Genomic DNA, 26,111 nt, shown 5'->3' with positions numbered 1-26,111 from the left:
CGATGACTTTCATAATTGTTGAAATCTTACTAGCTTTAGCTGATGGCTTTTACAATAAAGTGAGAAATTAATGAGCATTTATTAATTACTTTATTAATGTGAAAATGCAGAATTGATGGGTAATTCCCCTTTTGTTAGTGACTTATTAGCATTCATTAACAAGCAAAAGGTGTGTTTCACAACCTAGTAACCCAAAAGTTGCTCTTAATAATGGCTTATAACTGCTCTATTAAGCATTAGTAAATGATTTATTAACCGTTTATAAAGCCATTAGTAACTTATAAACCCTATATAAGGGTGCCCTATTAGAAAGTGGTCCCAACATATGTAGTTTGTATCACTGCTTGCAATGTAAGGTAATGTTTCTATTGTAAACTACTATAGATCATGGCTAAAGTAGCATGTCAACTTTAACAATTATTTGCTTTGTTAAAGTAGCTCCCAGGCTAACAAAAAATATCTGTTCAAATTAAGTAAAGTCTCAGGATTGTTTTGACTTGAAGTAAAGTCAGGGCAGCATTTTTCCACTATCTCTCCTTCTCTCTGCCATTACTTGCACACAGCCAACTCCACTTGACCTCCATTAAGGCGCCAGCTGTGGTTGTCAGGAGATTTGTGATGCAGCTGCAGGGTCTATGCGTACTGTACTATATATGCAGTGCTATGTATGTGCTACATTCAATTCATACTGCTGTTACATCCCAACACTCTGCTGTCCGTCCTGCTTGAGCGAGTGAGTTTGATCGCAGCAAGTGTGTGTGTGAGAAAGAGAAAGCGGCTGAGTGTCACCATCCATAATAGATAGTACTTCTCCTTCCCTCGCCAGTGACTGGAATGAAGATGGAAGCTATTCCTGAGCTGCGGATGGAGACGGAGGACAGACAAAGCACTGAATATGAAGTTCACCACCAGAAACTGGTAAACACACACACAGAAAGCAGCTCTCTGACACAGGCAGCGCAGATATGCAGACTCATTTGAATTTCACTGATTCATTAAAAATACAGGCTAGTTAATTAACATAGAGAAATAGACACAAGCATGCGCACACACATAAAGATGCATTAATTGACACATGCAAGCTTGTACTCTGTCCTCTCTTCTCCTCCGACACACACACACACACACACACACAGAGTCAGGTCCATGTCTCCACTTTGTCCTCGTGGTAAACTCCCAAGGTTGTCACCATGGAGACAGGTGTCCATGGAGACGACAGCGATAATGAGTGCGTCACGCTTATCTGTTCTTCTCTAAAATCTGCTGTCCTCTGATCAGAGTTAAGTTTTGTGCTGTAAGTATTTTCCTTGTCAGCCACAGGTTATTGTACTAAACATTATAAGGCTCTAACCCAGTTCTGCATTCATTCATTAATCTCATCCAATATTGTAATACCAGCACAAAAACCTCAATCCATCCTCAGTCAAATCCAAATCTGCGTACCTTATTCCTCTCACCTAAGGCTTTAATCCCTTAATCTCTACATTTTATTACATATCACGGTTCTTGCATTCACAATGAGCAGCCAGTGTGTCGGGCTGTCTCCTTAACTCAACTCCTTAATTTGATATTCACCGTAACCCCAATCAGCGTTCTGCAGGATTATTCTGGAGGAGGCTCACCAGCCTGAAATTAAGTCTCCACTCAGTTTGCAGTGTTGTGACACAAGCAGAGGTAGCAGTGCTGAGATGTCAAGATGTATTTCTGTTAGATTATCTGCAGTTTAATGGTGTTTTGAAGTTTGTGCCAGTTGACTAGGTTTCTGTCCCATTAACCCTGCTGGTGTCATCACAGGTAGAGATATCAGGAGCTGTTGTCCTCCCTTCATTTGCTTCTATTTATTTGTGTTTGGCATGAAAAACGAGTTCCACAGAGAAGTTGAGGCCTTCATTTGGTTTTGTGAAATTTATTTAATTATGTGTCTTAGTATTGTGTTGTAATGGAGCTGAGTTGTTGATCAATGTTGCTTTAGGTTGTGCTCTGCTTTCTGTAAATGACCTTAAACTTAATGTCTCCCCCAGGAAATTATCCCTCAAAAACAAGTCACCTTACAGTCATTGTAATGTCCGTGGGTTCTTATGTGTTATGTGCATCTTTGTTCCACAGCAGCTATTTTCAAGCTAAATTTGACTCTGTAATGATACTATTTTAAAAATGACAAAAACAGGTATATTAAGAAATGTAATTACACACAGCACGCACTGCAAAACGATTTGGTTAAAAGAAAACTGGAAAGAAACAGAAGTAAATGGGCTGTAACTCTGAATGTCACCAGTATTCCCCTCCTTAAGTGATATTCCAACACATCGGATTAAAGGTAGTATTAGATTGGATCCCGGGGAGAAGTGACATGCAAACCATTTCTAAGCACAGTTCAGCCCTGCTGTGCTGAAAGCTAAAACTACACTCATTACTCATTGTGTGCTTGTGACACTGCTAACGCACTTCCATGCTACACGATAAGAGAAAGACGCTAACTGTGTAAAGAAAAGTCCTCGGTGTACTTAGAGAAAAATACAGCATTTCTACTCTCACTATATTAAAATCATCACGCTGGTTGTGATTGGTGGTTGCCATGTAACTGACAGGTCACGTGACCACTGTCTGTCTTTCAACTCCCACAGGTGTTTTTCGCAGAGGATGTGGGCTCCAACAAGGGCGCCATCATCGGCCTGATGGTTGGAGGCGTCGTCATAGCAACCGTGATCGTCATCACCTTGGTGATGCTGAGAAAGAAGCAGTACACCTCCATACACCACGGAGTCATTGAGGTGAGAAACAGCTGACCTGTGTGTGTGTGTACAAGCTGTTCTATACGGCAGTCAGGGTGTGGGGATGATGCTGTGCACATGCATGCACGTGTGGGGGCAAGCTGTTTTTCACTATAGCTTGTATGTGTAGTAGATGTATGTATCCAGGTGTATATGTTTAAGTCTGAAAATGTATTACTGGTACTGTACACTCTGCAAAATTTTTTTTTAATTATATCACTAAAATATAATTGGATTAATGCCATTACCAATCCTCATTTGTCATTTCAGAACTTTCATTAGCAGTTTAATAAAAAAAAAATACAGTAGTTGTTTCTTTATTTTTGTCAATTACTTAAAAAAATCACTTCCAGGAAGTATTAAAAAGGTCTTTAAAATGTAGATTGTCTATACATTTGTACACTCGGGTTGTGTGTGTGTGCGTGTGTGTATGTAACCTCCCCCACTCTCTCTGGCTCACCTCCAGGTGGACGCTGCCGTCACCCCCGAGGAGCGCCACCTGTCTAAGATGCAGCAGAACGGTTATGAGAACCCAACCTACAAGTTCTTTGAGCAGATGCAGAACTGAAGAGAATGTCACATGTACACACACGCACATAAACACACACACAAAAACATCTCCCACACATCAATCCCCCTTCCGACTAGTCCCACGTCTCCCAAAGGCAGTGTGGCTTATATCATTGCGTGACTGAAATAGTCAGTTACAAGCATAAGGAGCGACTGTAGCCCGTGTTTATTTTTTTCTTTCATTTTTGCCTGGGCGGGCGCTGAGGCCAAGCCAGTTTGCACCACGTTTGTTCACTTTATCGGAGCAAGACGCCTTTTAATTAAAGAAAGGCGTTTTTATATGTTGCTCCTTCTGGGCCTGCTGATGTATGGAAAAAGGCCCCGCCCAGTGCATCGAAACAAACCCACTGTTTGGGGAAAGAAGCGCGTTCTGTCCACACTGATTCAGGGCCAGTGTATAGTTGGGGTATTTTGGCATGGGATGGTGTGTGTAGGCAGATCTGACCACTGATCAGTAGGATTTTAGGCGCACACTGACCTGGGCCTCATTTACAAAAACTGGTTGCATACAGAATCATCAAAATCATTTCAAATCATTACTCAGCATGTAGACATATTCATTTGTTTGTATCATATTCTTTGTAATGATTTATATAATGCAATATATAATTAAATAAAATAATTAAATCAAGCAACATTATTTTTTATAAATGAAGCCCAGTGTTTCCCCCACCATCTGCACCACTACTGCACTCAATCTACAGTCTACACTGGAGTTTTAGTGAGCCTCCTCTCCCTCCCCTCCTCCTCCTCCATCCCCTCCCTTCATCTTCTTTTCTTTGCGCATTCTTACGACAGCTGGGCTGTGCGAAGTCACACAAGGCTCTTAAGGATATTTGGAGATGCTGATGATAATGAATATGTTGATGACAACGGTAGTGATTATGTATTCTGAATGAGCTGTTTTTACTTTTAGAGTTTTTCTCTTTCGTTTTCCAGTTTTGTTTTTCAAAAAAGAAATGAAAACAGAGAAAAAAAAGTCAACTGATGTAAAGTCCTTTTTTTAAATTGCGTGTAATGTTACTGAATTAATGCTGAAGTCTTAGCTGTTCCTATGTAGTGCATGACAACAATGACAACAGGATTTGGAAAAAGGAAAAAAAAGGTCTTAACACTGCTCTCTTGAGATCCTTTCTCACGTATAGATTGTCATTCTAGCAAGATTGTACATTTAGTATCTTCTCGTGATCACGTGACTTCAAACAATGATGAAAAATATAAAAATCTAGATGAATGGGCTCTGCTTTGATATCATGTAAAATACACATTTAAAAGAGATCTGTGATTTTGGAATTTAAGTGTGTTCCTCATTTCATTTCTTTCTTTTTTTTAAAAACCATGCTACGATCCTGAAGCGACAGGAGGGGGGCTGGCTTCATCTCTGTTGGTATATTATTCTCATTCACTGAAATATATTGTGTTAAAAGTCCTCTCAGAAATCACCCCCTTTTTAATTTGTGCTTTTTTTTTTTTGTTCAATTCATGTGTCTTTTTTGAAAAGGGCATGTTGTGGGTGTGAAGGTTACAGGGAGCGGAAGGGGAATGGAAAAAGAGGAGGAATCCGGCATGGGGGATGGGTTAGGATTATCTCTGCGTGTATGTGTTTTGTCGTTTTCAGTCTGGTGTTTCGTCCAGTTGTAAGCCGACGCCGTCTCTTATTTGGTTTTGTAATCATTTTGTGTCTGCTGATTGAACAGGTGGAGTGCTGAGAGGAAGAGGAAGGAGGGCGAGATAGAGAGGAAATGACTTGCAGTTCAGGATGGATAGCCAGCCAGGCAGGCAGTCTGTGTATATATAATGGATTTTCACTCCTCTTCCCCTCCCTCCCTCGCCTTCCTCTCCCCTCAGGCATGCTGCTCACCTCTCTGCCATCAATGCACACTTGACTCCTCAGAGGCAGAGCATTGTAGTCTGTATATAGATGATAGGCGTTCATCGAGAGACTTGAGAGCGAGGCGGGGCCGGGGATGTCAAAGCAGGGAAGTTGAAGCTAACAGCACCGTAGGCAAGAATCCCCAGTTCATCTTCATACAGTCCGCTCATGTTAAAGGTTTGTCACCATCTCAACATTACATTGAAAGAAATGCAGTGTGGCCTCTCACTCTGTTATTAAATCTAGTGGCGAGTAAGATCTGTGAGGAAATGGTGAATGAAATGTACATATGGAGGCTGCAGTGGGGTGGGTCCTTGGTTTTCAGAGGGTGCTCATTAGAAGCCCAACAGAGGGCAGTAGAGTAGAAGAGGAAGCAGGATTTTCTTTCCATCTTTTTTCTGTGGATTATATATTGGTTTTGTTTTCCACTGTGTAATATTGTGCAGGCCATTTGCATTGACTGGGAAAACGCTTTCTACACTGTATTCCATAATAAAGTTTTGAATGTACATACAGATGCTGTATCTTTGTGTTTTTTTTATGATAATGCACATGAGGTTTCATCATGCATCCTGTTTTATACTAATAATTCGTGTCTCTGTATGGTCTTAAGTATCAGACAGGTAATAATAGTGTGAAAACAGATACTCTGATGAAGGGGTATCTTCCTTTTTCTTCCCTTCATATAACGAGGTCAGAGGTCGGTCTCAGCTAGAAAACAGCTGACTGGAGCTGACAGGGATTCAGTGTGTTGCTTGAGGACACATCAGAGGGCTTCCTGACACAGATGAACCCAGGTCATGTTGTTAAAGGCTGAATTATTTTGCATTAAACTGAAACCATACCAATGTTTCAGGTGGACCACATCCATGTTATTTTATTAAATGAAATAAAGTGCAGCAGGGGAGGACTCGCACACAGAACAAAAAAAGATTCAGACTCGAGTCTTGATTTTAAATATTTCTAGCACATTTTTCCACTGTCTGTACAGCCCTGTAATGTATTGAATAGAGTGCAGAAGTGCAAACGTTTCAGTCCATGTTGAACTGTCCTCAGTGCAAAATGAAACATGCATGAGTCACCCTATATACGGGTTATTCTTTAGCTGCACCTAGTCAATAATCTAGGGCTTGACTGAACATACATGAAGCCATTTGCCAGCAGGTCAAGTCAAATTAAATAAAACCTGGAGATTATGGGGGAAAACTACAATCCACTTGGATGCTGAAGTCAAATGAACAGTGGTGTATAGGAAACAACTAATTTGCATACCAGTGAGAGCTACATTTGTAAAGTTGCCTGTGCCTTTTTTTCCACAAGTAACATTAATAGGGACCATGACAGTGCAAATCCTAAACTGAATTTAATTGAAATTACATACAATAAAAATAACATGTCCTTGAAAATTACAGTGTAGACGAAAGTCAAAAATAAAATAAGGTAACTAAAATACCTATACTAGTGTACTATATCCTTCCTTTGTGATTCTCTCAGTGCTAACAGCCACAGATAATGACAAAAAACCGAAATGTTATTTTTTAAATTTAAAGACATTTAATCGCATAAATTGGTTGATTTGGGATAATTTGATGTGCCATGGGAGGTCAACCTAAATATGCGCAGCGCTGCGCAAAGACAGTCACCTTTTTGACGTGTGCGAACGTCTACTTTTTACAAGCACTCCCACAATCCACCGCGGTCCTCCACATTTGGATCTTCAGCTTTTCAGTGTCAAATCCAAGGTGAGTACTCAGTTTTAAAAGATCCTTCCAAACGTTTAACTTTACCCTATGTGTCATTATTGTGCATACTGATAAACGCAGGTTAATTTCTTTAGTGAGTGTAACGTTAGCATGAGTTGCTGTAGCACAAAACACGACAGAGGACACTTAGAAGGCTATGTCGCGTCAGCTAAAGCTAACGTAGCATATTAGCAATAGCAGTTGTTATGTAGGGTGAAGAAAACATTTAGCTAGCTAGCAGGAAGCCAGAATGAAACCGACCTTGTATAACGTCGTTCTGATATTACTAATGTAAGTCGGCAATTAAGTCCAGAAGTCGCTTATAATGTTGCACCTGTTTAGTATGTAGCTAACTCAATGTCATTTAGCGAAGTATGCGCTCCAGGTGACGGCAGCTAACTTATGCTAGCGCTAACGTCACTTTGCCCCAGCTAACCAGCAGCACATCTATCTATCTATCTATCTATCTATCTATCTATCTATCTATCTATCTATCTATCTATATATATATATATATATATATGATGTAAGTTTAGTAGGTGACGGAGTCCTTCAAGGTTTAATGCGTTAAAATGGTAAAGCATTTAACGTTTAATACAGGATGTAGTTTCCAGTTCCCATCTAGTTTTACATTAGCAGATGTTTCCTCATAATGTAATTTCAGGCTACTCATTTCCTACTAATGTGATACAGACACAGAATCGCAGCCTATTGTCCTGATAACAACATAACCCGAGGCTTTTTGCTCCTTCAGATGACACTGCACCGGTTATTCCAGCTGTCCTCCGTGCTGCGCTCCACTGTGAGCCTGACCCTGCGCAGGAACATCGGCATGTCTGCTGTCCTCTTCAACCGGGCCAAGGAGCTCGACCCCGTCCAGAAACTGTTCCTGGACAAGATCCGCGACTACAACACCAAGAGCAAGTCAGTTGATAATGCACAACTCCTGTCATATACCCACATGAAATGTCACTACTTTGTCCTGGCATGTTTAGATTTTGGATCAGTCCAGATAGAAGAGGTTCATCACAAGTAGGCTTCCAGCTCAGAGTTCAGTCACTAGTGAAATATTAACTTTAAATGCCCTAGAGAAATGATAAAAGCCACCTTTTTGCTTCTTTAGCACACTAATTTCAGTCCTCCCTCTTAATGTTGTATTCAAATGGCATCTCCTCCACTCATCGGCGTCACGCTCATCTCTTGAACATTATTTGATGCCTTGGCTCTCCCAGGACTTCAGGTGGCATTGTGGACGCAGGACCCGCTTACCAGAAGAACCTGTCTGATGAGGTGACCAAACTACAGAGGCTATATGGAGGAGGAGACCTCACCAAGTTCCCGGATTACAAATTCTCAGGTTAGTTTGACCTTATGTTGGTTTAGTGAGTGTTTTATGTCTCCTACCCTAATTGTTTCCCATTATTATTATCTATTAAAGTCAAATAAATGTGTTGTTTTAAGTGGTTGAAATAAATCTAAATTACAGCTTCATTTAGACAGGGTTTATTTTCCTAATCACTGCTTAGGGGGGGAGAGAAGTAAATAATTATTGAATTAATATTTTAGACTTAGCATTGCAATGTTCACAAATGGTTGTCAATATCACACATTGTTGTTAATGTCATTTTCATCTAATGAGTCAAGGTTTTAACATTGACTGTGGCTCACTGATGTACAGAGTGACCCAGACAGTGTATTTCTTAATTGTTTTAGTCCCAGCCGATAGAAGCAAATGCCTAAAACAAGATTTTGGGTAATAAATGTAAGAAAATGCATTAACTTTGATCAGCTACGGTGTTGAAATGACAATTAAATGTGCTTATAATGGCAGCTGACTTAAAAAATAAATGAATAAAAAATTGGGATTCTTTGCTTTCACACAGTAAGTTCCCCCTCATAAAAATGTATTCCTTTGCCACTGGAGAGACACACTGTGATTTGGGGCTTTGTTTGTAAATAGTGACACTTATCAAAGCGAGATGATTTTCTCATTGTGTTTGAAATTGGTTCAGGAAGCTTTTATTTCTGAGCTTCATTTTTGATGAAGCTACAACTAGCTAGTTGCTATATATTCCTGTAGTCTTTGTCTAGGTTTCAAATCTAATCTCAAATATTGTGATTAGTAACGTGTTGTACAACTGCAGTATGTCTCAATTCAGTAAATTACACTCATCAACAACTAAAACTAATGGTTCTCTATTTATTTTTTTCCAGAGCCCAAGCTTGATGAAGGAGCCAAGTGAATGCTTTCCATGTTGTATATCTCCTACATGTCACCAATATGTTGTATTTAATAAAACGATAGTGGATTGAACCATGATGCACTGGTTGTCCATTAAGGTGCTTCTTATTGTTACCACGCACTGTCACTTCGCTGTAGAGTGATAATTGATTAAAAAAAATAATAAATCAGATGCTGTCTATCATTTCGTGATACTAAAATTATAACTGGACAAAATATCTCCAAATATATAGTATATAAATATTTGAAATGTTATGATCAGTCAAAAATATTTTCTGATACGATTCAGCATTCTGACTAGACAAACCTGTTGTGTGTTCTGGTCTTGAAAATCAGGACAATCTATTTGAGGTAAGTGATAGCAGTGCCTGCCGAAAATAATAAAATGTCATAGATTTGAAAGTGTTCATGTAGGCGAATAAGATCTTGTTCAAAGCTCTTGTAAATGTGTGTTTTAGTCCAGTATTATAAAAAAATTGAATTATGGCATTCAGAGAACATACTATGCTGTATTTGCATTAGAAATGGCTGTAATTTATAGGCAGATATCTGAAATTCATATGCTGGCTGACCTGGATGGAAATTGGCTGTCGCTCTGAATTGGTCTTGCTGTATTATGACATGGTCAAAAATGCTTTTAAGCTTCTCCAAGATGAATATTTGAAACCCAAAATAGCGTCAGAAAGGGTAAGTTTCCATCTGACCTAATGCCTAGAGTTTGTGCAGCCAAGCTTTAATGTGGAGCTCACAAAATGTACAAAGATTTGGCTCACTGTGATTTGCAGCCGTGCAAGGCCGCATTCAGAATACACATGTAAATACACTTTGTGGCTGCATGTTGAGTTTGATTGAAGGCCTTGGATTTTCTGTTTAAAAAAAAAAAAAAAAACTACTAACTAACAATCTATTTATTTTGATAGCAAAAGATCTAGTTAAAGGACCCAGTGCTGGACCCCTGTGTAAGATGCCGGGTGTCAGGTCAAATCCCACTTAGTCCATATTGGCAGAATTTAAAAAAAAACAAATGAAGTGGGGAGACCTATGGGTGTTTAAAGCATTCTATTTATAGCGTTTACTCTTAAATATTGAACTGTAATTTGGGGACTGAACTCCTGCTCCTGTGCACCAAGCTAAAGCTGCCTGTCAACCTGACTGATGCTACATGCCTGTCAGCAGGAAATGCACTTGAAAGATTAATGTATAGTCTTACTCGCTGAGCCACTGCACTTCAGCCTTTCCCTCTGTGGGAATACAGAAGAGGCTTTCAGCATGTATGAGATGATGTGCAGATACAAAAGATGCAGTTAGTTTCAGGAATAAGGCAACAACAATGCAGTAGGACACAAAACAACAGATTAACCAGTGCTCCACTTAATTAGATTGTCATTGTAGGGGCCATAATAACTGCATTTCAGTTTGATACTTGTGATGGAAGAAGTACTCAGATTCTTTTACTTAAGTAAACATAGCATTACCACAGTATAGAAATACTGTTACAAGTAAAAATACTCATTATGAAGAATGGCCTTTTTTAGAAGAATTATGATTACATCGTAATTACTTTATATATTGCTGGATAGCTTGTGAATTTCCCCCTGGGATCAATAAAGTCTTATTTTAACCTAATACATCATGTTGATTATATTTTGTATTATTAATCTGAATATGTAAAGTAAGTAACTAAAGTTAAATAAATGTAGTGGAGTAGAAGTATGAGGTAGTAGAAATGGAAATACTTGAGTAAATGTACTCAAGTATGTAAGTTTGTATGTAAGTAACTTAACACCACTGTGTAATTGTAATCACAATAATAATGGAAAGTGTGGTTTTGAATAGAAAAACCTTTTATTACTTATACATCATTCAAATAAAACTCTGAACAATCCATTCACACACTGTCTAAAAACAGATACTCCATTTCGATAAACATTAAACAGTGGCACAAAAATATAAAGACAGAAAAAAGTAAGGCAAGTTCTTTACAAAAAACTGTGATCATAGATAAATATGACAGACAAATTAAAAAGGCACAAGGTATATATATGTGTATAAAGACCATGCAGGCACATTAGGATGGAATGGGGTTGGTCTCAGTATAATTGGCTGGAGTGGCTTCCTGTTCTCCTAGACTGGCTTGGTCTGGTTTCGTGTTGTTACTAAGATCATGAGGATCTTGTGTGGCGCTGGGGGCCCCAGTGTTACAGAAGACAAAACATTGGCATGTGGCAGTTGCTGAGGTAACCTGCATTTGTTAGAGTAGATTGAAAACAATGCTTTCCAAAACTATGGCTTTAAGGAGAATTCCCTTGTGATGATTCAATCTTTTTAAAGCAAATAAATCCTTTAAATTAAATGGTCAGTCTTTGGTAAAAGAAAACAAAGGTAGTTAAAACGATTGGCCTGCAGAGGGGAGAAACAAAGTCTGGGGAAAGCTCTACTAGTCCCTGGATCATTCAGAAAAGATCAATTTGGAATTTTAACATCTGACCACCAGGGGGGAGCAGAGTGCCATGCATCTGTACCTTAATCCCATAAGAGCAGAAAACGTCAATGACAGAGGCGACCCACAGGGCAAAGTAAGAGTAAGAAGCAGCCTTGCAAATGTTGCTCGTCATAACCCATCCAAAAGAAGTGGTAGAGGAAGAAGATTGAAATTAGCATGTATTGGGAGAACAAGAGCTCATTCAGAGTCCAGAGAGAAAATAAATCACAGAATCCAATTTTGGCACCTTATCACTACGGTGATGTGTTCTCAAAGGAAGACCAGCTTCTCAGAGCATGAATGACTGGGTGTGTTTAAAATCCTGGGGCTGAGGGACACAGAAAAAGAAGTATTTAAGTATTGAGTTGTTCTCTTGCACTCGTTTCAGAATTATGGCTCTCTGTGACGGTGTTATGATTTCAATCAAAAACACAGCAACATTCATTAGGTAAGTGTGAGCTGCTCGTGCTTAAGTCAGCGCTTTGCTTTTGGTGGGGAACACTTACTTCTTGGGGCGGAGGGATGTAGTTGACATTGGACCTGAAAGACATGGTAAGCACATCGGACAGTTTGACACAGTCACAAAGAAGAGAAGACACTCGAGGCGGACAGCTGTATCCTGAGTCATATCTTGCCCTGCATAAATAATGCACATCATACATGGCAAACCTCCCATTGGGTAAAAAGGAAAGTCTGACTGAGCTCTGACCGACTGAGCAGGGTTGTATTAAACTGGAGAGAGGAATGTGTAAGGAAATTGTAGTTCAGTGTTTGACATTTGATAAACCTAACAGTCGTCATTCCCATTTTGGACACAAATACACTCAGCTGCCTGTTCATTAGGTACACCTAACTAAAACTAATGCAGACGGATACAACAGTCCTGCAATAACTCCCACTTTCATAAAGGCTAGAATCAGCTTGTGTTGAAACTGTTTCAGATGTTGATTTTGGAGGATGTAGTTTGTGATACTGTTGAATACTGTTAAAACTCTTTTGCATTATACAGAGAGGTGTTTGTTATTTAGCCTACCTTTATTGATATAAATGGCTGGACAAAATAATAGAAACACCTGTCAGTATAACGCAATGCAATTCAACAGCACCACAAACTACATCCTCCAAAATGACCATAAAGTTGAATCAACACCTCTCTGTAGTTTCAACAAAAACTGATTATAACCTTAATGAAAGTTGGATTTATTGCAGGACTGCTCTATTAGACTGCATTAGTTTTAACTAATAAACCAATTTTGTATACATTTGCCAGTCTGTATCTACGTGTAATGATCCTCTGCTGGTTTGTCTATGGAAGCAAAAAGCAGTTGAAATAATTTGAATCTTATATGCAATTGAAAACCTAATTGTAACTACTGAATACTTTGAGTAGTTTGGCATTTTGATAAATATGCTTGGACTACTGTCCTGTCTAGCACCCAGCCAAGTTTGTTACATAACCCCCCATAAAATTGCAAATTGTCAATTTTCACTTCTATTTTTGAATGGATTAAACAAACGAGACATAACGTGCTAATTAGTGATCTTTAGAGGTGCTGGTAAGCAGATTTTTTTTTACCCTTGATAGAGCCAAGCTCGTCGTTTTCCCCCTGTTCCCAGTCTTTGTGCTAAGCCAAGCCAAGCTAAGCTAACCATCTCCTGGCCGCAGCTTCGTAATTAACACAAATGGTATCGATCTTCTAGTCTAACTCGGCAAGAAAGTAAATATGTAGAAATATAAATAGGACTGAATTTATAGCAGGGAAATATTTCATTGCTATTTATAAAAATACGGCTATTCGCTTTCTGGCCGAGAGTTAGATGAGAAGATCAATATCACTCTCATACCTGTTAAATATGAATCTGCAGCCAGGAGACTATTAGCTGAGCATAAAGAGTGGAAGCAGGAAAACAGCTATCCTGCCTATGTCCCAGAGTAAAATAATCTTCTTACCAACACCTCTCAAACTCACCAATTAACACTTTATAATCAATTTAAAAACAGAAGTGAAAATTGACAGTTTACAGGGGGTGTACGAACAATTTCTTGGCCGAAGCATACTGTATTTACCAAGCATACTGTATTTACCAAAATATTAGTCATGGTTAAACTTCACCATTAGATATTAAGTTGCATATAAGATTCAAATTATTATGGCTGTTAATTGCTTCCATATCTGTCTGACGGCCTAAGGGTCACACTCACGTGTCCTCAGTTCTGTGCAGGGTTTGGCTGCTGATGTGGGCTGCACCATGACCCTGGGAGATCCAAAATGACCTGTAGGGGTCAGTGTGTTGGCTTTAAAAAGGATCAACAAGGAGGGGGGTCATTTTGGACTCACACTGCACACCATGCTTTTATGGAGTGAGGGGTTATTAGTATGGAATATTAAATCCTTCATAAAGGTGTGCTTGAAAATACAGGTTTGTCGCTGTACATGTCATTTGTTTGAAAGTTTGTATATTCAGGTCATTGCTTGCAGGTTTATTTTTTAAATATTCAGACTCAAAAAAATAAACCTGCAAGCAATGACCTGAATATACAAGTTGAAACAGAAAATGACAGGTACAAATTAAATGTACAAGTTACACAAGTAGGATTACAGGTACAAAACTATTTTCAAGCACACCTTTGAATGAATGATTTAATGTTTCATATATTAGCACCAAAGCTGTACAGACATGCTGGAGTGAGCAGGTCAAGTGGTGATCACATGCAGCAATCCAACACCCCAATAAATAATGTCTAATTCCTATGTGACTCTTTTCTACTGCCTCTCTTTCAGGTTTGTATTACAGCTGTGGAAGTGTCCTTGAGCAAGACATTTAACACCTACACAATTATTGTTTCTTCTTAAGTGGGCATTTTATGTTTGGTGTTCCCCAAGGCTCCAGTTCAGGCCCCTTGTAGATCTCTATTTATTCATTAAAGCAACATATCCTGCCATGCTTTTGAAATAACTCATAACGTTAATTTTTTATATATACAGTTTAAATTTACATTGATTGCAACAATTTTCTCATTTATTTACTTCTGCTGTTAGTGGTTTCCTACTACAAGATTTTCTTGTATAATAAATGACAAAATGAAAAACTGTAGTTAAAATGTTTCTTTAAATATCCGTCTGAAACACTAGCTGAGGGAGCTACATATACTGTATGTAATGTAACCATCAGAGTACAGGGACAGCTATGTGTATTGTTCAAGGACACTTTGATGCAAGGAAGTCTTGTTTTAGTTTTTTGGATCTTAAGTCTCAGTGACAAACACTTCTTTTTCACGACAACCATCAACTCTACGGACAATTTAAGAGTGTTCAGCATGATATAACATTCAGCCATCTAACCATGTCCCTCACCATTTTTCTCTAAAAGGCAGAGCAAAATCCTAGATCTGATTTCCTACTCTGTTAACTTGTGCCTAATATTGGTGCATCAGATATCATGTCACATTGTCTTTGAGTCTTTGTGAAGAAGCCTGTTCTATAAATAGGACGTTGACACTGACAGCTCCAGTTAGCTCAGTGGGATAAGCATCAGACTTTAACCTAGACAAAGAGCTTTTGCATCAGCTTCAAGGAGAGCTCCACAACGACTCTCCATCAGACGCTGCGCAGTAACAAGCCAGTAATCAAATAACATAAAGTCAAGCAACTTAGGCCAGTCACAGGAGGACATGCATTTATGTCTCTGTGGTTTCTTGCTTATCAGCCAGTCAAGCATCAAAACGTCCTTACATCCACTCTGGTGTGTTTGCAGGACAGGGCTGTTATTGTGTGTAAATGCACTGCACTAACAGCCCTCTGTATTGCCACTGTCTCATTCTTCAATCTCTTCAATATCTAAATAATCCATTTCAAATTACCCATCCAATCAGTTTAATTGCTTGCAATTTTTTCTACTGCCAATACTTTCCTCCTTGCTGATTAACAGCCAGTAATTATTCCATAATTATCATGCACTGATTGTTTCTTCTCCTTTAACTGTCTCCTTTTTTAGATCATCTCTCGTTACATTTTGACATGATTTCAACAGATGTACATCTGCCTGGAAGTGGCAATCAATTTAAAAACAACACGCTTTTCCCATGGTTTTTACATCTGTTGGCGCCAATCACTGGATGAGTAGAAACACAGTTGTGGCTCAAAAACACGCACATATAGGCACACACAGCCACAGCTGTCACTCTATACAGTCCTGACTCAGCACACAGACACACAGTCTAAGTGCAACCCACTCACCCATCCACCCCCCCCTCCTCCCTTGATCTTCAGTATGTAGGGTATTAGCCTGTTTGTTCACATCAATGTTAATGCAATCACAGAGCTCTTACCTTCCTCTGTGTCCTGCTGATGGATGAGTCAGGAGGACCATGTAAGAGTATAAAAACAATATCTCTATTAATTGGTGCACTGCTCATGCAAGCAGACAGAGTGGTTATTAGATTGAAAAACAACTGAAGAGAAAAACTCACGGCTGAAGAAACCACTGCGGTGTAAGAGGAATCCCCCGCATCCACAGACCACGATGACCAGGCAGACCACCCCCACTGCTGCCACTATGGCCGAGACGTTGACATCCTCTGGAAGTGAGGGGAAATGAAGACTGAGTTATGGTCTGTTTTCCATATCTCCATTTCCAATTTCAATTTATTGAAGCAGTAATTCACAAAAGATGGAAAATATATGAACTCCTAACAGTGGTAACCATAAAGTCTCTTAACATCAACATAAACAGGAAGGCCACATTTTAATGCAACTCCGTCTATTGCCTTTTCCTGTACTCCAATAATATTTCTTGTAATTTATTAAGTGCATAAAATGGTTGCTTGCATTAACCTAGAGTACATTACATAATTTATTAGCAAGCTGAAGACCTTCCCAAACAAAACAGCATAACTTAAGACCATGTAATTTGTCCCAAAATGGATACAGTAGCCCTTCAAATTTTAAGTTAGTTTGGTATGGTGTTTCAGATTTTAAAAGTAGGGTGAAATAAGTGTAGTGGGTTTTTCCTCTCCAATGCATCTCTGATTTTTTCCAGTGCTGAAAGGTGTGGGGGGAAGAGGCAGGATGAAGTGTGGAAACACGCAAGCACACACACACACACCTATCGTCATGTGCTTGCCCTTGCACATCTTTGACGGTCCCACTTTGTTCGAAGCCAGGCAGCTGTAGTGGCCGGTGTCCTCTTTGGCTACAGCTTTAAACTCCTGCAGAAGAGACAGAGAGGGGAAGAAGAAAACTTTTACGATGATGGGTTCAACTGTTGTTAGAAAGACTGCTTTATATTGAAGCATCTGTTCTACTGAAGTGTCCTTGAGCAAGACTCAGAAACGCTACCTACTATCAAACCAAAGAGCGCTTTCAAACTTGATACAATAATTTCCTTGCTTGTTTCAATAGAACATGATACTGCAAGGAGAAAGTATAAATTATCTCCCAATACACACTCCATCCTTCCTGTTTATCTGTGGACACACACACACTCACCAGTATTCCTGTGTGTGAGTTGATTACATATGTGGCGTTGGCGTGGCGAGGTGGACTGATCAGCTGGCTGTCCTTGAACCACGAGTATGTAGCAGGCGGGATGCTCTGTTGGTCCCTACAGCGCAGCTGCACCCCTGAGCCTGTCACTGCCCCACTGGGGATTTCACATGATGGAGTGTGTGGGGGCACTGGAGGACAGGTAAGAATTACAGAAACATAAGCAAAACCTGGAAAAACAAGCCAATGTTCTAAACATTTTAGCATTTTTTAAATCATTGAATCTCTTTCAGTCGTACCCAGGACTTTGAGGGTGACATTGGTCTCGCCCAGGTTGACAGAGTCATGAGGAGCACTGATCTCACAGTGGTACACCCCAGCATCCTCCTGGGTCACCCTTTGCAGCGTCACCGTGGCCGCTTCAATGGTCGCCCGGCCCTCAAAGGGACCTGAGAGAAAGGACAGAAGATGAGGAAGAGGAAATGTCTTCCCTGGCTGCTGGTTAAAGCCACTATGTGTGTTTACATTGCTGCCACCTAAATATGAGACGTTACATTCAGATCATAGTGGAGCATTTAGCAAAGAGCCAGATATTTCCATCAGGAGTTGGTAGAGACCAAAAACAGAGCTGAAAGAGAGTGCATATTGGACTTATATTGGTCACATGGCCAGAAACATGACACCAAATGAATGATATTGTTGCTCCGTAACTGCTGGATGTGTAAAAAAGCAACTGTTTGCCAACAAGTTTGCCAGATCAACGCAAAAGGTGATGATATGTCAATGTTGTGTTCAAAACTCGTTTCCAAAACAAATGTTATTGCAGGTTTAAGATATCTGCCCATGGATCCATTCATTCTGTATCCAGCATTTTAATTGATTTATCATCCAGTATTAATCAAAACCTCTGCAGTATGAGTGAAATAAATATAAATAAATAAATAAATCATTCAAAAACACATGACCATATTTTTTTGTACTTTCTAAACCACTGTCATATTTTTGTTTGAGAAATTTGTGATGTAAACTCAACAGCTGCTTCACAGTAAAAGCCTTCCAGCAAAGAGAAGTGGTTGTCTTTTACTGTGAAACAGCTGCAGGAAGTAGCACAAGTTAGGTTAGTTGGGTTTTGGGTTGTTTACAGATAGACCATCATGCATTTCTGAGTTTTTCCAATGATTCCTCAAATAGTTTTTCATCATAAGAGGGAAATACTGAAGTTAGAAAATTTTCATGCCACAATAACAAAAAGTTAAGCTTCGTGTTTGTGTGGTATGTAAGAGTACAGCTAATGTCAGGGAGGTTAAATTACCATTTGGGCAAAGTGGGTAACTGCCCCACAGCCCAGACATTGAGGGACCCTAAAAGCCCCAGTTTACACTGCTGTTAAATAGGAACTTAGAGGCTACATGGTACATTTACAGCAAATGTGTTGCCCCAGGTCCCCCTAACCAGATAATCTAGCCAGTGGGTGGAAGAGTAGATTTCAGTGGCATGACGTTTCATAAATTAACAAGATACTTGTTGCCAGCAGCTCTTTCTAAGAAATCACCTGACATTGTGAAAGCAGTAACTCTTTATTCATGCCACCTTTTAAACCAACTCTGTGAAGTGGAGTTGCAGATGAAGAGGAGGCGACAGGTCAGAGGCATCTCAAAGCCTGGACATATGAGAAAATTGTCAGGCTAACTGCGCTGTCTATAAAAGAGACTGACCGGGTGAAAGCTACTGTATGATTTATTATTTATTTCACCCATTAAATCCACATCCTAAACCACAAAGGAGAGGGATCAAGGATAAGAGACAGGTTAAAATTTTATGCCTTGACACCACCGCCTAAAATATCTCTTACAGTGCATCCATCATTCCTGTCTCAGTCTCTGGGTGGTGTATTTTGTCATCCTGTGCGGCCCCCTTCCAGCTGGTACTACAAGCTGATTAAAACAAATGCCCTGTTTGTCACCCTTATCAAAAGTTGTATAAAGAGCAACAGGCTGCTTTCTCACCTTTGAAGTGTCCATCAAAGTACACAAAGAAAACATCTTTCCCCTTCTTCTTCCACTCGATGCGTGGGTTCTGGTCGCTCTCTGTGCGGAACATGCAGGACAGCACCGCATCTGAAAAAGGGAATGTGACCAACTAGATATTTATGGCAGAATAGCGAAGCCTTCAATCAGTGGCATTTTTAACTGCTTGGTCTATTTATAGCCTTATAGTTTATTCTGTTCGAGACAATCTGATAAAGCAGCAACTCTTGAGGGTGAAAATGCCTCCAAAGTGAGATGAGCTGCTTTTTCTGCCTCACCTGAGAACTCGCGCACCTCCACAATGTGACTGATGGTCGACACAGTAACAGGAATGGAGGGGGAACCTGGTGGTGGTGGAGAAGAAGAGGGGAGGGAGAGTGGGAGATAAAAAAAGAGGGGTGAGAGCAGTTCAGAACGTAATTTCGCTTGTCATCCATTAGGGGGCAAGGTGAATTGGGTAAAGTGCTCCATTTTGCCCGCCAACTGCAAGAGGAGAATGCTTAATGGCTGTCTTTGGTCTCTCTTGCTCTACTGTCTGAGGAACACAGCAGACTGAGTCTTTCTCCAGGAGATCTGAAGTAAGGGCAGGATTACCCTCCTCAGCTTTAATCCTGCGGGGTTAAGGAGCAGCCCGCCGTATGTTTATTTAAACGCAGGTTAGGACAAGGTCACCAAGCGTCTCATGAGAGGCTTGTCCAGATTAACCTGATGGATGGGGGGCATTAGGGAGAGGCGGGTGACACACTGTCCATGATTGTTTTCCCTGCCGTCTGTGTGATACCCGACATCCAAACAGGAAGAGGAAGCAGGAGATGCCTTTCCTATGTGCTGATTGGTTTACTGGGAGGATTACTGTCTGGTCGTCGTGTTGTTGAATACAGGTTCAATGTGGGTGAAGGTTACCTGAGGGATAAACAGGTCAGAAACATACACACTGCTGCTGCACCAAAGCCTAATACATCTCCCAAAAGTCTGCAAATTAAAAAAAGGGAAAAAACATTTTAAGACTGAAGGCCATGCATTTTTTAAATTACATAATAAATGTTGAATGGGCCTCAGGGGTACTTACTCAGAACATTAAGGGCTGAAAAACTTCTAATTTGGCGTAATGAAGATGTTCACATATTCTTGAAAGCAAAAAGCTTAACTCAGCCCAGGAGACACACGCTCTCTCCCTCTCTCTCTCTCTCACACACACACACACACACATTTTCTTTTCCTGCCATTGTTTCTGCAAATGTCATAACATACAGATTAAAATCTCACAATTCTAAACTTAAATACAAGTGTACTGAAATTATGGTCAGTTGTCCAGTTTCCTGTTTGTCAGTAAATTCCTGTGCAGGACCCATTGTTACTGGATTACTATGAGAAGTTGTCTTCTGTGAAGGCAGGGGTGACACAGAAGAATGGAGGGCAAGCTGAGACGAAAGGCAGGAAGTGTGGAATAGAACCACAGAACAGGAAGGCGGCCATGTTGGATGGCTATACAAAGAGAGCATGCAGTTTCTATGCAGACCCAAAGCTCTCACACTCACTCTAATTTCCATGACAGCTATTTTTAAATGAGCGTTTAAATAAACAACAGCCTATACAATAATAATGTCATCTGCCAAATGCAGCATAATGCGCACTCAAGTTTTTTCCTGAAGTTGGCTCAATTTACACCAGCTTCACTTGGTCAAACTTTGAGCTAAGTGAATTAAAACTGCACACTCTCCCTCCGGACACTCCGTCTTCCCCCTCACTTTGCCATGTGTTGACTTGTGGCAGTGTAACAGGATTATCATTGTAGACTTGGCTCGCGTACCTCGACACCCTCTCAGGAGCATTGTCTCACTAAAGGATGAACAAGACGAGGGAGGACGATACAAATGGACGAGAAGGAATGACAAAGGAGAGATGAGCGGCCCTAAGAATAGAATACAAATGAAGTGGAGTGGGGGGTACCGGGTGGTGGAGGGGACCAGATACCCGCAGAAGCATGCATAAGTGGGATTGAAGGCGAGGGAGATCCTCTCAGACAGTAGGACTGTGAATGGGAGAAGCTCTTGTCACATAGTGTGAGACCAGGCCTGCCGCCACCTTGAAGGGTGTCTCTTTGAGAAAGAAGAAATGTAGCAGGGCTGACAACATGTCTGCACTTTACTGCTGCACTGACTGACACACACGTATAAGCACACACATCAAAAAATGAGCAAAGAGGCTCTGCATGTGAGGTCCCACTGCCCCTGTGTCGTGCTTCACTGTGCGCTCCACTACTATGAACACTGTCAGCTTCAATGGCCTCAATTAACTACAAAGGCGTTGAGGCAGACAATGAACACATGGCCTGTTCAGATCATTTCACAATTGCATGGTGGCTAATGTTAACATGGTGTAGCTTCCTAAATAAAAAGCCTGTTGTCCAAGAAGTCAACACGAAATGTTATTCGCATTCAGAGACAAATGTCTACTCACATGCAAAAGTTGACCCACTGAGCAGTGGATGTCACTTCAGTGTTGTGCCTGTGTTGTTGCTCACATGGAGCTCAGTCTTTTGGCTGTATTGCCCAGTAAATGCAGGGATTGACCTAACTACTGTTGGGAGCCAGGGTCATAACGGAAAAGAATAAACATGTAAAAACTCAGAATCTGTACCGTATTAGCCTAAGATTCCGTCGTCATCCATCATGAGTGAGTCCAGCAAACAGGCGTGCCAGACATAGGCTGCTGTTGAGCCGAGCATCTTTGGCCATCTGAGTAGCTAGCTAAATTTGTGGCCTTATCAAGGCAAATAGTGTTAGTTTGACTAGATTTGCTACACCAAAAAGATCATTTTAATGAGCATGAAGCACAAACTATATAGCTTATATAGACTTTTTTTACATAAAGTTTTTCATGTGCTTCGCATCAGCGGGTCTTTGATGGTCCTCCAATATGGCATTAGATATGACCACTGTGGTACTTAAAATGCTTCTGCTAAGGGTCTGTTGTGTTGTCTGATCTAGACAAAGGCGTCAACACAGACACTCTTACACACACACACACACATGCGTGGCATTAACATCAACCAAACACTGCGCCAGCTTAAACTCAGAGGGACAGCCACCCTCTTGCCTGAGCAAAAATAGAAAGATGGTCACGCTCGCTCCTTGGCACGCAGCTTTACTCTCATTACGTGGTCCGTACAGAGTGTTACAGAGACTGGGGTGGGTGTTGCCAGGGCTGTGCCGAGGTCAAAAGCATGGCGCAGCAATAATTAGAGCACTTATTCAAATGAACAGGGAACAAATGAGAGAGGAAGGGAGATGAACCCATAGGACATATCCTGTCTGGCTGTGGGATATAGATAGCGTGAATGTGGATGGCACACACGTTTCAAGGCTGTGGGGATACAGACAAAAACAGGGTGAGGACTGTGTGTGTGTGTGTTCTCCATTTGAACAAAGCCTCTCTGTATGACTGTAACCCTGTCAGCAACAGCTGTCTTAGACACAGTGTGTGTGTGTGTGTGTGTGTGTGTGTGTGTGTGTGTGTGTGTGGGGGGGGTCGTGGAGATATTGGGTCTCTTGCCATGAAGACACACCCAAAACATTTCCTCCTAGATTTTTTTTTTTATTTTTTAAACAATACACTCCACAGGCGTTCAGCAGAGCTGAGGTAGATTTGATGCTGCTCTGTTGACCTCTATCAGTGTGCCAGATGATGAGTGATTTCTGTCAGGCTGTCCACAGCAGGACAGGGCACACACACCTCTTGTGAACTCGTGACCTGGTGGCCTGACAGGTGGCAAAATGTGGACAACACAGAGTAAAATATGCGTCACTCACTCTCACTGTCTCATCACATCCATCTCAAACCGCTACTGCTCCCCTGGAGCCCTAACGGCACTTATACTGCTTTCTCTTTTTCTGCATGTCACACAGGTTTCCTCGCAGGATCATCAGGGAAAGTTAGGTGCTTTTTTGCTATTTAAAGAAACAGGTTCTCATGCTTTTCACGTTCATTTCCATTAGTATTTTTCCTGTTTGGTTCCCAACCCTTCAGTCTCCCGGTAACATCCCCGCCATGAAAACACCTCATCGTGAGGAAAAACTGTTTGAAGTTTCTGGTGGTAATCCAACCAATGACCTCATGAACGGATCTGCCACCTCTTCTGCCAAAACAGGGGCCCACCCGTCACCACCATGCCACCCACACCCTTAGGTGGCACACCGCCAAATACAACTTTAGGGCCAACTTGTAGGAACCCAGCCTGGCTGCATCGTCACCACAGCCCAGTCTCACAGAGGGGCTTTAACTAAATGGAGAACTGCAGAATAACACAAACAAAAAAAAAATCTTTTGTTTCTGTATTTAACTTAAGCTTCCAATGCAATTTCATGTTTTCAGATGAATTTATCTTAACAACTGAGGCAAAATACAACTAATCACTAAAAAACGTCACTTTTTTGAAAAAATAAGAAAGTGTGTCTCCACTCTGTGTCTCATTAAAAAAAGGTATTTTAAGTCTAGAGCACTAAATGAAATGACTTTTTTTTTTGCTTATTATAAATAAAAGTAACACGATCATAAAATTAATTTAGTGTTAACATACACTAAAGCTGCTATCCAGCACTTTAATCATCTATTTCCTAAGCTTTACTTCGTGGAGAAGTAGAGAAACACAAAAACTAACAGAGAAACATTTAATTCTTCTGAATGAATAGTTTCAATTTGCCACTTACATTGCATCAGTAAAATCACAATAGGCAGATACAGGGACGTCCCCTCCATTGTCGTCCACAACTCAGGCTGAATCTTGTCTTCTCTGGACGGAGCGCGGAGGCAGATCCCGAGCCTCAGCTTTCTTCTCGCACTTGTTCACAACTCTCCAATAATTCATCCAGCTTCCAGGGAATAAACTGTTCTCCAGTGGGGACCGAGCCGACACGGAACGGAGCGGCTGTGCGCGGCGCGGAGCTGCTGGCAGGCGGGCGGATGAGCGGGACGCACCTCGGGGACGGATCGGTCAGAGACGCCGGTGTGGCTGGGAGCGGAGTGCCTCGGTTACGATCACAGACGCGGATGAACGTCCTCTCTGCTCTTGCTGTGCGGTTTCAGCGCTGGTTGAGGTGGAGATGGAGGTGGAGGGAGGGCGGGGTGTGCTTTCAGACGAGCAGAGCGGCGGAGCGCCGAGAGCGCAGCGCCGTGTCCAAGACGCGCACTGCACTACCAAGTGGCCACATAACGGGAGTCAACTGGGTATGGCAACAAGGTGTGGCACCCATACCTTAGCCCGAGTGGGACCCGGTTTGACCCCAAAGTTTTTTTACGCCCACAGACTTATTTGAAAGCCACTTATGGAACATTTAAATCCAAATCCCTCCAAACAGACAGCCTGATTTCCTGTTTCTAACCATTTAGGGACTGATCTACAAAGTTAACGGAAATATTAGTTTCCTTCCTTGTGGGGATGTTGATCCACATAAAAGTTATTATGGTACCACTTGTTAATAAGGAACCCTTTATATCCTAAAGGGTGCACCTAATGGCTTTATTAATAGTTAACAAATCACTAACTTATAGATCAGTTACAAGGCAACTATAATAGCAACTTTCGGGTTGCCAGGTTGTGAAAAATCCCTTTGATGTATTTGGACCATATGACCACTTACCTCTTGGAAAAGGGCCACTGAAGATCTGGACCAAAATCTGTTTATTAACAACATTCATTAATTACCAACATTTATAACTGAATTATTACCAGGAGATGTCTAAACACCAGAAAAAGCATTTTCTTTCACAACCTGGATACCCAAAACTTGTTTTATCATGGTTATACCGACCTATAAATAATGAATAACAATTAATAGCCACTGAATACAACGTTTTAAAGGGTGCCTATTAGAAAGCATTACTGTAATATTTATTGATCAACAATCACAAAGAAGGAAGTGTAAATGGAAGCAGACAACAGGTGCACAATAAGCCTTGACACAACGGGCTGTATTATTTCCTGCATTGAAGTGTATGGATATTTTTTAAGGTTTCCGTGTAAACTCTAAAAAGAATTTAAAAACGCTGTATAGCAGGCCTCAACTTCAGTTAGAATTTATTGTTTGATTGTTGTTGCTGTTACTTTTTTGCTTTTTTATGAAAATTGGGAATTTTGCATGGGAAGGATCTAGATGTAGGATATGAGGGCTTTTTTGTTTCTGAAACCTTTTTTTTTTAAAGATGTGGATTGCAATGGACGTTTGATTGTTTTTGGGTGCTGCAATCTCTTGATTTTGTATCATATGGAGGATGAAATATGACTTATCCATTAATAAAAGGTAAGAGATAAATGAGATTACCAACATTTTTGAAGACAGGGTGCAGTCATAAAGTTTGCGGTTGTAATCAAAAAAGTAAATGTCTTTAGGGAACACTAACACCGCATATGAAATGAGAAATGCATGATGATCAGTTATTTTTCTTAGTAAGAAGCTCAGCACTGATTAGTGATGGATAAGTTAAACTAATTGTTGCAGTTCTTCAGTGCAGACGTAAGAGAAAGAGAGAAAACAGACCAACTGTTTCATTAACCCAAGTCCTACATCAATGACTCCCCAGTGAATTACTGTTGACTACACAAGTGTTAAGATTGAACACTGGATTGGCCAACATTAAGACACTGCCTCAATGCTCGAAAAACACTCACTGCTTTCAGTCAGTCCTTCCCCTTAAATTAAATGGAAGAACCTCTGGGGTGTATTCACTGTTGACCTCTTATTATTCTTCAGCATAAAAAAGGATAAACACATTTCACAATTAATTTACAGGAATGCATTACTGCAGAGTGTTTTAGTAGCTATTCAAATTTAATCATATTTGAGCAGCAGCGTGGCAGGCACAGCAGTCATTCCTAAACATCTCTCAAGCACTACAGCAGCGGGGAATTCAGGGCACTGA

The 26,111-nt window shown here is 40.7% G+C and overlaps 3 protein-coding genes and 1 long non-coding RNA gene across 7 annotated transcripts in view; 3 read left to right on the top strand and 1 right to left on the bottom strand.

Annotated features, from left to right (window-relative positions):
- Positions 1-5,729, top strand: part of appa (amyloid beta (A4) precursor protein a) — a 35,174-nt gene extending 29,445 nt beyond the window's left edge. For both annotated transcript variants that reach the window (XM_044187312.1, XM_044187311.1), the window contains 3 exons: positions 827-918; positions 2,625-2,771; positions 3,238-5,729. In XM_044187312.1, the coding sequence (XP_044043247.1) occupies positions 827-918; positions 2,625-2,771; positions 3,238-3,339 (341 nt within the window). In that variant the 3' untranslated portion in view covers positions 3,340-5,729. The remainder of the gene's footprint in view (positions 1-826; positions 919-2,624; positions 2,772-3,237) is intronic.
- Positions 5,730-6,804: 1,075 nt separating this feature from the next.
- atp5pf (ATP synthase peripheral stalk subunit F6) lies at positions 6,805-9,276 on the top strand. Its single transcript, XM_044187187.1, has 4 exons — positions 6,805-6,956; positions 7,711-7,880; positions 8,189-8,313; positions 9,171-9,276. Exons 2-4 carry the CDS (start codon positions 7,711-7,713, stop codon positions 9,197-9,199), a joined length of 324 nt encoding a protein of 107 aa, XP_044043122.1. The 5' UTR covers positions 6,805-6,956; the 3' UTR covers positions 9,200-9,276.
- Positions 9,277-11,024: 1,748 nt separating this feature from the next.
- On the bottom strand, positions 11,025-24,590 carry jam2a (junctional adhesion molecule 2a). Of its 3 annotated transcripts, none has more exons than XM_044187183.1 (11): positions 23,903-24,590; positions 19,472-19,537; positions 19,173-19,283; positions 17,466-17,615; positions 17,170-17,357; positions 16,787-16,889; positions 16,152-16,259; positions 16,011-16,026; positions 13,884-13,955; positions 12,187-12,220; positions 11,025-12,008 (listed from the first exon to the last, which is right to left on the bottom strand). In XM_044187183.1, the coding sequence occupies exons 1-11, from the start codon at positions 23,949-23,951 to the stop codon at positions 11,970-11,972; spliced, it is 936 nt and encodes a 311-aa protein (XP_044043118.1). In that variant the 5' UTR covers positions 23,952-24,590; the 3' UTR covers positions 11,025-11,969. The 3 variants fall into 3 exon arrangements, with proteins under 3 accessions (XP_044043118.1, XP_044043119.1, XP_044043120.1); XM_044187184.1 differs by having other exon boundaries at positions 16,011-16,023; positions 23,903-24,584; XM_044187185.1 differs by lacking the exon at positions 13,884-13,955 and having other exon boundaries at positions 16,011-16,023; positions 23,903-24,559.
- Positions 13,951-14,433, top strand: LOC122871798. The gene is made up of 2 exons (XR_006376931.1): positions 13,951-14,146; positions 14,234-14,433. It is a non-coding gene; the product is annotated as an uncharacterized LOC122871798 (long non-coding RNA).
- Positions 24,591-26,111: the final 1,521 nt, after the last annotated feature.

Source organism: Siniperca chuatsi, linkage group LG24 (genome assembly GCF_020085105.1).
Source record: "Siniperca chuatsi isolate FFG_IHB_CAS linkage group LG24, ASM2008510v1, whole genome shotgun sequence".
In the NCBI taxonomy this organism is placed as follows: Eukaryota; Metazoa; Chordata; class Actinopteri; order Centrarchiformes; family Sinipercidae; genus Siniperca; species Siniperca chuatsi.
Note: the sequence above shows the minus strand (reverse complement) of the source record. Positions and strands in the feature narration are given on the sequence as shown.